Raw genomic sequence first — 12,705 nt, 5'->3', positions numbered from 1 at the left:
ACAGTCTTCTGCTTTAGGTGACAAAGGAGGAGAGGTCTTCTTTCTTACCTCTTCACTGGTCACCAGGGGGGTTTATTTACCAGAAAACAGTACTTTCCAAAGAAAGAAAACACCACTCTGGTGCCCAGTCACCCGTACATTTACTCCTCCTATCCTTCTGCTTATGTGTGTAGTCATGAACGCTTTCCATATGTGGCACAGTATTCCACTTAATTCCACGGCTAGGTCTGTTGATAAGCTCTCTTTACTCTCACTCAGATGACTAGCTGACACCCCAAGTTAGAAAATGCTTGGGCAATGGTTGGGCAAAGGTTTGTCCCCTTCCTGGGGCCCTTTTTAGCTGAAATGAGCAGACGAATCCACTATCTCTGTTGAACATTTGTAAATATCTTTTGCCCCACTGAAATTATTAGAAGACCTGAAATCAACATACAACGCAAACAAGATTCATATAAAGAAAATAACCTTTATTAGGCCAACCAATCAAACCCTGAAAAAACAATATCTGGTAAATATTACTAAAGGTTTTTCCAGCAACGCAGAAACCTTTGAAACTGAGGGATTCAGGAAGATTCATGTTCCTCGTTGGTTTAGTAAATTCACTCTTTCTTGTGACATGAGCTATTGCTGTCTTGACAGCCCAAAATCTTGCATTAACTTAGTGATTACTTTAAAATAGTAACTGCCAAAAATCTTCCCTGTGCAACTGTTTCCCACACAATTTTGTACAAAGATGTCAAATGTGTTCTGTTTGCTATCTAAACAAAGAACAAGGTTGAAAAGTAACATTCAGCTTATTAAAATAAACAAGTGGTGTATGTACAGAACAGGAATTTGCGAAGGTAACTGATGTGGCTATGAGGTTTTTACATTTGAGAATACAGCAATGCACTGTCAAGGAATGATCAGCTCTCCCACCCCAGCAGCAGTAGATACGGGGAGAAACTGAAGTTATAAATAAATTATTGCTCTGTCTTCTTACTAAGGCTGAGGGTGCCAAGACTTCGCTCACACCTGTGGAAAATGGTTTATAGCACTTCATAAACCGTGAGTAAGCAACAGCTCAGTAGCAAGCAAATATGGTGGGTTTTTTTTTTTTTTTTTTTAAAAAAAAACTAAAACAAAACAGATCTTCATTTTCTCTAAGAACACTAAAAGAGTGTCACGGCCAAACAGCAAGCTTTGATGTTACTAATTATTAACAGGAAATGTTGGAACACAGGATAAATTTGTCCTCCAATTAAACTGTGCTACTGCAGATGATGTGCACTTAAGGTTCAGCATTTCAATAACCCCCTCGTACTCAAAAGCTTGTTGGACTCAGATGTCATAATTTAAACCTCAAATCTAGTAGGTTGGTCCATGCCACCCATGGACCCCAGCACAGCAACTGAACTATGCAATTTGAACTATGCCGCTTGTGCTTTGTGCATCTGACCAAACTGCCAGAAGCAGTAGCTGCTGCCTGTGTGGGAAGTCTCACTGGGACAGCAGCTAGGCTGGGGCTATGTGGCATAAATTAGAGCCAGGAAAGGATATCTGATTTCGCAGTTAAGCCTTCTTACCTCCGTATGACTGCTCTTTTCATCACTCCGAGTGACATCTCTCAGCTGACTGCTCTGAACTCCCTGTTCTGTCCTAGCCTTCCCATCAGCACTGGGGAGGTCTCCGCGTACTGCCACCCTGGGATCTATCCCCTCTCTCCTGGGGAGCGTGCTCATGTTTTATACGGCTTAGTTTGGTTAGTGCAGCAATCGCAGGGAGACTGGATGAGTCGGTAAGAACTGAGAGGTGGTTAAGACAAGGAGAAGCTCAGCACTGAGGCACTAGAAGAATCATCTGAAGAAACAATTCACTGTAACAACGAAATTGCTTTTATTAAAACAGAAGTGKTAAGCCAAGAAAATAAATTATTGCTATGATAGACACATCTAGAACGTAAGGAAGGACGTTAATTTTGAACTCCATGTCAATACAACCCCAAAACAGAAAGTTACACTACTTTTCTTAAATACCTTGGCTTCTCTTCATGCCTTTCCATAAACTTTATAAAATGTGCAGCTTACAGAACATATAGAAACAGAGTCACTTGTAACAAAAATCTGTACAGCATATAGCTTTAAAAATAATATATTTTTTTCAAACTGCTATGTTATTTGTTACTCATAAATAAAGGGCTAACAAGTTTTCAATGCCCAAGGTCCCATTCAACACAATGACTACTAAGTGTAGTTGACAAAAAACCTTCTTGGGACTTCACCCAAGTCAGAGGTCAGGTTTTGAACTGTTTAGAAGAGCCTGATTATGTTTAGAAATATCTTCATAGATGAAGACTGTCTCCTTCTGCTGGTCAGAGGCCTGGGGTCTTCAGTGAGTTTGAAATGGCAATCAAACCTGGAACACAGCACCGTGCAATGGRTTAGACTGGCTGCACTCCCATGACATGGCAGGATCTGTGGCTCACAGCTCCCTCTGTGCTGGCCAGTAGTGATTTTGCAAAATACATTTGAAAACCACAGGGTTTGTCAGAGCTACGTTTTGGTGAGAAGATGACATTTTACTAGAAGAGGGCACAGAAAAAACGAGGCTCTTCCCTCATGCTGAGCACTGCCTCTGCATCTTGGGGCTCGCCTGAAGGCTATGTACTACCATGACAGCAGCAGTGGGCTGGCAAACTCTGCTGCCTCTGTGACCACCTCAGCTGGCAGGTCATGCTTATGGCCCACCTAGAAGGTGCTCTGCTTCCCAAATTCTAATCTCGGCTGCTGGTTCTGTTCAGCTTCTTATGAGCTCTGGTACTGGCAGATAACAGGCCATGGGCSTGCATGGTGGTGACAGTCCCATGCTGTGCGCAGTGAGTAAATGCTAAACCTATAAGCCATCTAACTACCAATATGCATCCTGACCAGGTGACTGAATGTACATGGTGATGCTCAAGGTAAAGGAACCATTCAAGTCCTAATCCTACCTCCCTCATGTTCACACCCCCTTTTTTTTCTGTGCAAAGGGAAGCACAGGCATAAGGAGAGGACAGGAATCCTTTGGTCAGGAATGAGGAAAAAAATGAACCAGAGGCAGGCTAGTCTGAAGTGTGGTATCACCTTCCAAGATTCACCCAGATATGGGGAAGGGCAGGGCATCATACAATCAGTAAGGTTGGAAGGGACCTCTGGAGATCATCTAGTCCAACCTCCCTGCTCAAGCAGGGTCACCTAGAGCATGTTAGACAGGGCTACATCCAGACGGGCCTTGAATATCTGCAGAGAAGGAGACTCCACAACCTCTCAGGGCAACTTGTTCCAGGGAAGTCCTGCTCAGCTGCACATGTTGCTGGGGCTCATCCCTTCTCAGACTTCTGATCAACAGCAGCTTCCTCACAGACAAGATATCCACCAGAAGTCAGCAAGTACAGAAGCAACATCTGGCAGCTCCCCCAGGACATCCTTACCAAAACCTAAAAGGTTCCTTTGTTTGGTAATGTGCATGTTTTTGCTTTGGAAGGATAAATCCAGCTCTGGGAGAATACCATGGACTCCCCAAGRCACTTCAGAGGGACCAAGGCAGGATTTCAGCAGGTAGCCACAAGAAAATGATTAGTGGTTAGACAGCTGCGTGGCATTTGRAGCAAGGAAGCTCATTTGAGCACTGATGCATAGATTAGGCTGAGTTCAAGCCTCTACTACCTGAGGATGATTTTGCTTGTTTTGCTTCTGCTCCCTCAGACCAAGGCATCAGACCTGTTATTTAAGGGGATGGATCTAGCTGTGAGAGTTGGTTCTCTCTAATCAGATGAATCAGAGCCTCAGAGGCTGGTCAGGAAGGGACGCAAAATGGAGAAGCAGAGGGTGAAATTCTCCTGACTCAGAGCTACTGACAAACCTGACCAGCACACAGAGCTGCTGAAAAATCCCTTTCAGGGGCTACTTACAACAACTCCATTTCCTTAGGCGGAATACGTGTGCAGAGGGRCTCACACTATTGTCGAGGGACTTATGGTGACCTGCCCTGCTTTCTGCAGAGGAGAAAAGCCAGCATTAGTACAGGTTAGAAGACTACAGCGTCAGCTCCAGCTTGAGGGAAAATGGCAGAGAAGTCTCAGAAACATAAGAGGAGAAATGCTGACATCTCTGAGTGACAGACTCACTCTCCTCCCCACTGTTCCACCTCATCACTCCCCATGAAAGGCCCAAGCATTCCAGGAAAGGAACTTAGCAGCATCCTCACTAGAGCACCATTCACTCATCCCCAGAAGGTTAAATATGCATCCTAGCCCATGACAGCACTAAAGCTCCTGATTTAGTGTGCAGTGCATGCCCTGATGATGATGCTTCTGGCACTGCAGGYCCTTTCCACAGCATCTCTTCAGAGATGCTTAAGGGAAAACCTGCATAATACAGAAGCTTTTACCTGCCCCAGAAGAGGAAACATCACTTCCCCACAGTGACTCCTAGCCTAAAAGCAGCATCTTCAGTTCCCAGATGAGAGGCAGTGGCTTGAACCAGGGAAGCAGCAGCAGCAGCAGTAACAGGCAAAGTAAAGAGAGCATTTTGGCTGCTTGCACTTACTGCAGAAATGTATTGGCTGTTTGTGAATTTGGGCTTCTCCTCCATCGCAGAGCTGTGTTGTGAGCCTAAGGGTGTGTAGGGGGGTGAACCCGTGTCTTCACAGAAGCTCTCCTGTGGGATGCTAGAGACACAGCCACTGTCGGAGCCACTGGAGCCACTGCCTGACATGCAGTGCGATGACTCTGAGCTCTCTGTTGCTGGGGAAAGAGAGGAGGGTCATTCTGATGATCATGAATTTGGCCTACATGACCTGCAACATGCASTTGGTAACACATCTGTTTGTGGAAGTGCTGGCCATACAAGCCTGCAGATAAGCCACACTCCTATCAGGGCCTCTTCAAAGCCACAGGCAACAAAATTATCCAAAGTGTAGCAAATGATGCTGGAGATTGAGTGGGAAGCAACTTCATACGGAGCTGTACGCAGGACAGAATCGGGGAAGGCCCTGCTTCCCAGAGATCAGCCTCCAGACAGTGCCTGTGCTATAACTGACACCGTAACTCCTGCTATGTCTGCTGGGCTATAGAATTGGTATCYCATCTCCTGGCCTTTATTATTGTGAATCAAAGAGCTACAGGGAAGCCARTCCCTAGATACAGCCTGGACAGAGTAGAATGCATACAGAAAGCCAAGGGATCACTGGACTAGGCAGGCAAAGACACAAGTACTGGTCTCCCAGGCCRTCGCACCCCGAGTATGCCTCAGACACCAAGTCTGCCACATGGATCTGCACACAGATTGTCCACATACTGCACTAATCCCCATGTCTGAGCTAACTCTTCTCATGGAGGSCAAGATTGAGCTTGTGTGGAAGGACTAGGCTCTCTGTCCCGTTGTGGGTACAAGACAGGGACTGCTGTTACCAGTGGATCTGCTYTGACTGCACAGTAGGGAGCAAGGTGTGGGGACAGCTTGGTGGCACAGGGAATCCGGGCAGTGGGGCACGTTCCCAGGCATGTGGCAGAGCAGCGGTTCATACATACTCAGTGATGGCTGGCTGCTGGTCTCGTGTTCCAGTTCATCTTCCTCGATGCAGGTGCTGATGTCAAAGGGGCGGCTGGGGGCCAGGATTCCTGGCAGCAGAGCCTGGTCTAGGTACATGTGCAGGTTGAGGGGTGCCAGCAGGGAGGAGGAGGGAGGGTTGTAAGCAACAGTGGTGCTGCCACCAGGGAGCTGTGCCTGTGTCCTCTTGTATGGGTTGGAATGGTCRAACAGAGACACTGCGATTGAGGCTCTGGTCCTGGCACCTGCCACAGGATGTACCAAAAAGCACTTAACACCAGTCCTGCCTAGCTCACACTGARCAAGTGAGCAGGCAAGCTGGCACCTACCTCTGCCCTTCATGATGTAATCGATAGCACGATCATTGATAGCTGCCTCACTCGGTTTGATATCCAGGAACGGCTTGTTGCCCACACCCATGGATACCATCTCCTGCATACGTATTTCTGGAAGGAAAGAGCAAGGCTATRTAATGTAGGCACCCACAACCATGTCACGAAGCTGCTCCAATCCTTCCCCCAGGGGCTTGCCTGCCCCAGACCACAGCAATCCTGAGCCAGACTGCTCCTGAGCTACTRAGATTAGATGTGGAGTCCCCTCACTCCCCAACTGTGAGGAGTCTTCACAGATGAAGAATCATGCCCTGCTCTGGCCAAGTAGCCTGGTGCCATCTGTAAGAGTCCTGTCAAGTCAAGGACAGACAGCCTTGGCAAGAGAGGAGGGATTCAGACAGCTTGACCCAGACAACTGCGCTTTGTCAAAGGCCTAGACTGTGGGGAAAAGAGCAAGCATTTCAGGAGGACAATTCATTCTCACAGGGCAAGGAATCCCATGCTGAAAGCTCCCACTTCCCTCCACTGATTTGCAGGCAGCCCAAGCAGGTGTCTATGACTGCACAGAGCTTGCACTGGTCAGATGTCTGGGGAACAGGGGCAGGGAAGGGGCAGTGCCTAGGCAATGCCAGCACATGCTCATGAAGCTGCATGCATGACACAGCTGCTCACTACACAGAGTTGCCTGGTAGTAGGCTCCAAACCTACTCAGGACATCATGAGCTGAATGGGGCTCCCGCACCTTTTGCAGCATAGATGCCCTGGGGAGGGCTCACACCTTTATTGCGGGCTGCCTGTTGCCACAGGATCTTGGCAATGTCATTGGTCCAGGCCTGCTTTGTCTCAGCTGTACTGGCCTGGAGGATGWAGGTGTCACTGGATTTCCGTCTTCGGAACCAGATCTCAAAGCGCAGGCCACTGTCTCCAGAGTTCTCTGTCAGGCCAATGTCTGCAGTCTGCCAGGAAAAGTAAAGCATTAGCTGATGAGTAAACTCATTTGCAGGCAGGGTAGGAGAGAAAGCTGACCTGGTGAAAGGATGGGGTGAGAAAATGGCAGAGAGGCAACCTGCAGGCTTTGCTATAGATGGGGAAGTCCAGAGGTCACCCTGGGAAGGGACAGTACAAAACTTATCCATGGAATGCTGTTCCAATGGGCAGCCTGCCTGTATCCTGTGCCAGAGCTACCCCAACTTGGCAGATCCAGCAGGAAGGAGCTCCACAGTGCTAGGAGCAGTTCTCTCCTGCAGGTACTTCTGTCCTGACACTCCATTTCAGAGTCAGAGCAATGTGGGGCAGGGTATCTGTGTTCATTCCACATCAGCCCAAGGGCAGAGCAGCGATTGTGGACCCAGCACTGGCTGACACCTCTTGCACAGCAGCAAGCTGTGGGGCAGCCCTTACCTTGAATGAGCGCTTGTAGATGTACACATCAAAGCCACCCTCAATCTTCTTGGGCTTACTGAACAGGATCAGGTCCTCAAAGAGGAAAACATGTCTCTGGCATTTCTTGCGGCCCAGCCAGATGGTGAACTCATCCTGCCGCACCAGCTGCCCCTGCTCCTTCAGGTTTACCTAGACACAGAGAATTTCCTGGTAACACCTCAGCAGCATCAGGACAGGCCAGCTTCCCAGGCAGGCAGGCAGGCACAGGAAGGTCTCTATGAGCACAGCAGGGTCCCACATGACTGTGGCCCAGGCAATGGAGAACTGGCAGCTGCCTGTCATTTCGGGAGGGCTCTCGAGGATGTAAGAGAAGACAGATTCTCCAGGGCTGCATAGGACTGCCAAAGGTCACATCAGACCAAGACAACTGGCTCAGGGCTATGGTGAAAGCTGCACCCCCCCCCAGGCATAACCCACCAATGATCCTTTCTTGTCACCCTGTGCAGATCTGTGACAAACTTCTGGGATGAGCTGAAGAGGAAAGGATCCCTGCCAGGCTGCCAGGGGCCTGGAGCACCCTCAGACACAAGGACAGCCCCAGGCACTGCTGAGCCAGAACAGCAAGTCACTTGGTTCTTCCTGCTCCAGATCCATCCTCAACTCTGAGCCCTATAATGTATTTTTTTTTTTGTTTGGTGTGCCTCATCCAGTGCTCAGTTTGTGTTTCTAGTCTTCAAATCCGACCTAGCTGATTTCAGCCTATCCCTTGTATCAGCATTAGTTTGAGTACCCTCTTGCAATCTGTCTGGCCCTCTGTTACCAGCTTCACAGCCAAGAGACAGAAGGCCCCAAGGCAGTCTGTAGGACTCTACCTGTTCCAGCACCCAGTTTGTCTCAAGCCACCTGTAAGCACTTTGGAGAGGGTTCATGACATGCTCACCCAGCTCAAGTAMGAACATCCAGGCTGTTTTTTCCTAGTGGGTTAACATGACTGGCAAGCCCTGCTCTTCCCTCAACGCTCTAGACAGTACTGCTATACTATAGTAGAAGACAGGCACACTGATCTCTGTGTAAATTTGAGGGGAGGCTTGCCATAGGATTGAAGATCCTAAGTCTAGAGAAGGGGGAGAAGTACGGCTCTGCCTCCCTGGGCAGGGCAAGGCACTGAAACGTACATCACAGTCGCGGATGGCATCCATTGCCAGCAGGTCATTGCCGTGCCGGAGCTGGAACTTCACCATCTCCTCAGCTGCACGGAGGTAGCCCAACTCCTGCTCCTGTGCCTCACTGCACTCCTTGATAAGGTCCTTTAGGAGCAGGGCATATTTGCTCATGCGCTGGATGGGCTTCAGCAGGTAAGAGGCTAGGTCCATCTTATCGCCAAGCTGCACCTGCTTGAACTAAGAACCACAGTGAAGAGTGAGGACAGCAGCTTCCAAGGAAGAGTGCCACACCCCCCACGCAGGCACCAACACTTGCAGTTGCCCAAGGTCTCAGCTTCCTGATTGGGACACTTGGTTCAGTCTACAGGGAAATGAAGGGGAGTAAGATCATTACTGCTCTTTTCTGGGCTCCTTTCCAAAAAATTGTTGCATCTCTGCTCTCCTGCACTCACATAGGCACAGAAAGCTGTGCTAGAAAAGCAGAGATGGTACCGAGGTGGTAACATACCTTGAACAAGAGAGATGGGCTTGTTTAAACAGATCAGTGACCAAAAAATCAAGGGGGAACCATGGACACGGGCAATAGGTTTTACCTTGAAAAAGGTATTCCCATGGCTGGCCAGCAGTGAGTCCGATTTCGGTTTGTTCTTGCTATATAATGCGTACATCCCAAACTGGTCCTTCTGCAAAAAGAGATTCCTCCCTGTGATTCCAAGCATATCCAGGACCATCACATTGAGAGTTGTGCCCTTGGGTTGGTTACTCCAGTACTCCCGCTTCTCCCATGCTGCACTAGAAYCTCGTAAGAGGTATCAGAAAAGACTTTGCTTCAAATTGCAGAGCTCATTAAGAGTCACCGCACATTCTCGTCCTGCTCCTACAGTAGCTAGGAAATTTTAATTAATTCCTAGTGTCATTTGCCTGTAACCCCTTGTCCCTTACATACCCCCAACAAATACCATCTGTCAGGTAGCAGAGAACATGTGCAGGGCAGTTTGGTACCCTATGCTTCTCCTCATCAGTCCCCTTCAACATGAGCAGCAGATCTGTGCCCCTCCTGTACTATCTGTCTATGAAAGTCCTTCCACACTGACATCACGGACAGCCAGAAGACAAGATGAGGGATGCCCTGCAGAAGCAGATGGGCTTTAAGGTTCAGAGGTTTTGCTGCCCTGGCAGCATCTCTTGGTAGCAAAGAACAATGGGAAAGGCAAAGAATATCTCCTGCTGCCTCCTGGCTTCAGCCTTGCTTAGCCATCCCAATCCAATCTGGTGGGCAAGGCTTGGGATTGACTCCAACTGCTTGGAGCAGTGGAGAACAGGCATAGGCCAAGGATTTGAGCAGRGAGAGAACAAATTGATATTCCTCACTGCTACTACAATGGAAGCAGAGGGAATCCAGGTGGGTACAGAATAAAACTGTCACCTCCCAAGCAATGGAACGTGAGCTGTACCACAAGACCAGATTCCCCTGCAGCCCCAGCCTGATCCAGAAAGCTGAGTCAACCTTTTCACCTGAGCAACAGTAAAAGGAGATCTCCTCATTTTAATGGAAGGTATCATAGCCACAAAGCATTTTTCCTGCCTTCTGATGTCAGAGGCCTGACTGCAGCCTGTGGAGTCAACCAATTTACCCATCTGGGCTGGATGCTGGATACACCCTGCACAGAGTAGTTCACCCCTCTTGAAAAGGGCCACAGCCCACCCACACACAGAAGACCAGTCCAACTAAAGGGAGTTGCAGGGCGCTGGAGGCCAGTGTGTTTCCAGAGGMGCTTGGCTCAGGAGGAAAGTGCCTTACATGTCGGAGGAAGCAGTGGCTGACCCGCAGCGGGTGGTTGCAGCAGCTCTCCAGTTCTCGCAGGAAGTACTGACTGTGGAAGTCATACAGCTTCTCCAGGTTTCCAAAAATGACACTGCGCTTCCCACGCAGGTCCTGGGGGAGGTCAAGGCGCTCCATCTCAGGAAAGTAGCTATCAATGATGTAGCACAGTGACCTCACATACTCCCGCTCTGTGGTTACCATCTCATCGATGATGTGCCGCAGTTTGCTGCAATAGGAAACACTTAGTCTTGAAGGGACCCAGACCACACCTACACTGCAGCAATCTGAGATTGTCTGCAAAGCACTGGACCATCCCCAGAGAAACTCTCCTGAGACCCAAGCTACAAATGATCCTTGAGCACCTTCCAAGCTACCCAACTCCTCTGAATCTTCTGCAATAACTAYGAACACTGACTTGTGGATGACCCAAGGAGCTGGAGGAGCACTTCAGAGTTCCAGTCCTGAGACAAACCCTGAATGCAACCAGCACCTGCTCCTGGTGCCACAACAGGCTGCCCCTGTAAATAGTCATGCTCCTCAAAGAACAGGGAAAACAGAATTCAGGCTGGCTCCTCCTCCCAGAAATCATTGTGATGACTGCACACACTGTGGGAAGCAACATTAATGCTGGGAGAACAAGAACTCTGGATCCAGATGCAGCTGGGCTGGATCTGGCATTCATTGTTTTTTGTTGGACCAAAAAGAAGCAGAAAATACTTCCCAACTGGGAAGGTCAGAGGTTGCTCTGACTCTCCTCATCTAAGTTGAGAGCTTGCTATAGTTGGAACACAAACCACTCTATTTAAAGACAGGGATAGACTTAGACTCTTTAAGGTGGATGTGTTTCCCTGCTACCCCATCGCCTGCGCCAACCCAGAGAGCTGGGYTGGCCTTAGCTGACGCAGCCCTGGTCTCTGGAGACTGGCCATCCAGTGTTCCCTTCCAAGGCTTGTCCTGGTAGAAGTCAGAGAGGGAAACAAACCTTGCATCACTTCATTAGAAAGCAGCAGTTCCTAGCASAGGATGTTTTGTGCTTCTCTGAAAGGTCAGGACAGCTCAGAGGGACTAGACATTTCCACTGTGAGGCAGTACAGCACCAAACATAAGATGTGTGCTTGTCTTCTTTGCATCTCAGCTTTCCCCAAGCCAATCTCTCTGGCTATCCAGAAGGCCAAACAGTGGGACTGCCCCAGAGTCCATGAAAAGGAGGGCTGCTGGATTGCTCCCTTGAGAAACTAAGCAGTTAATCTCTGGTATTTGTCCCCTATCATGAGCTTTCCTGACATATGCTGGTTGTCAAGAGGTTTCTTCCAGAGGATTTCACATCCTCTTGAGACCAGAACCAGCAGAGGAGCTCTGTTGTGGTCCCCCTCTCCAGCACACTGAGCCTTGCACAGCTGCAACTGCTGCGGCTTTCTCCCTCCATTGCTCTGTGCCATAGCCCTGCTCAGGGGGCAAATGGCAGGGAAGGAGAGAATGCAAGCCCAAGGCAGAGATTCAAAGCTCTGCTGACACCTCCTAACCACAAACTAGTGCTCCCCAGTGTGAGGTCTGAGGCAGATATATTAGAAAAATGATGTTCCCTTCCTGGCTCTAGTAGCTCTCCTTTCCTCCAGGGAGCTTCTTCACATCAAAGTTACCAGGAGAGCTCTGCCCTGGGTAAGGGTTGGATTCCAGTCCTGGTTTGGATGCACATAAATCCTTTGCTATGTAGTATCCCTCATGGGGTAACTAGGAGGAAGTTTCCTATGGACACTAAAGTACCTTCCTGCACGGGTGTTTTGTGCTTGCTCTATGTCCACAGATAGGCAGCAACATACCTAAACTAGGTCTGTCTGTCTTCCCAGCACTGTTCTGTTTCCCAGTACTGCTCTGTCAGGGACATAAAACACCTCTGGGATTTTGGTCTTGGTGTTTTCTTATACCTACTTCAAATTCACAGAGAACTGCAAGTGTTCAGATGAAAAAAATTCTATCTTTTCTTTGGTGATAAAATTTCTATCTTTTTCAATGAGAGTGACTGAAAAATCTCCGTGGGGACCTACTTTGAAGAACAGCCCACATTCACGGTCTCTCMATACCCATACACATTGCAGTGCTACAACAAAGTTAAGAACCTTGAAGACAGTGAAAGAAAAGAACAAAAGCCAGCTGTTGATCACTGAAACGCTGGTTTTAACCCTGAAGGGCAAATACCTTTTTACTTGAGAAGCAGAGCTCTGCAGCAGCTGTCACAAGGTACCATAAGTATCCCCCTATCAGTCTGGGTACAGCCTTCCCCTCAAAAGTGGGGGAATGATGMACTTTGCTTCTGTTTTCCCACCATACTGTGCCACCTGCTTCACAGAATCACYGAATGGTTGAGACTGGAAGGGACTTCTGGAGATCATCTAGTCCAACGCCCCCCTGCTCAAGCAGGGTCACCTAGAACATGG

The 12,705-nt window shown here is 48.7% G+C and overlaps 1 protein-coding gene across 5 annotated transcripts in view; it reads right to left on the bottom strand.

Annotated features, from left to right (window-relative positions):
* Nucleotides 1-446: 446 nt before the first annotated feature.
* Nucleotides 447-12,705, bottom strand: part of PLEKHG4 (pleckstrin homology and RhoGEF domain containing G4) — a 103,952-nt gene continuing 91,693 nt past the window's right edge. For 2 of the 5 annotated variants that reach the window (XM_085314528.1, XM_085314532.1), the window contains 8 exons: nt 10,247-10,496; nt 9,039-9,128; nt 8,458-8,682; nt 7,301-7,471; nt 6,642-6,855; nt 5,897-6,013; nt 5,549-5,812; nt 4,021-4,762 (listed from right to left, as the gene is read on the bottom strand). In XM_085314528.1, coding sequence (XP_085170654.1) covers nt 4,428-4,762; nt 5,549-5,812; nt 5,897-6,013; nt 6,642-6,855; nt 7,301-7,471; nt 8,458-8,682; nt 9,039-9,128; nt 10,247-10,496 — 1,666 coding nt within the window. In that variant the 3' untranslated portion in view covers nt 4,021-4,427. The other 3 variants (XM_085314529.1, XM_085314530.1, XM_085314531.1) reach the window with 3 other exon arrangements.

The sequence above is a fragment of the Rhea americana genome, unplaced genomic scaffold, assembly GCF_003343005.1.
Source record: "Rhea americana isolate MKP2758 unplaced genomic scaffold, rheAme1 scaffold_406, whole genome shotgun sequence".
Taxonomy (NCBI): Eukaryota; Metazoa; Chordata; class Aves; order Rheiformes; family Rheidae; genus Rhea; species Rhea americana.
The sequence above is the reverse complement of the archived record's forward strand: the minus strand, read 5'-3'. Positions and strand labels throughout refer to the sequence as shown.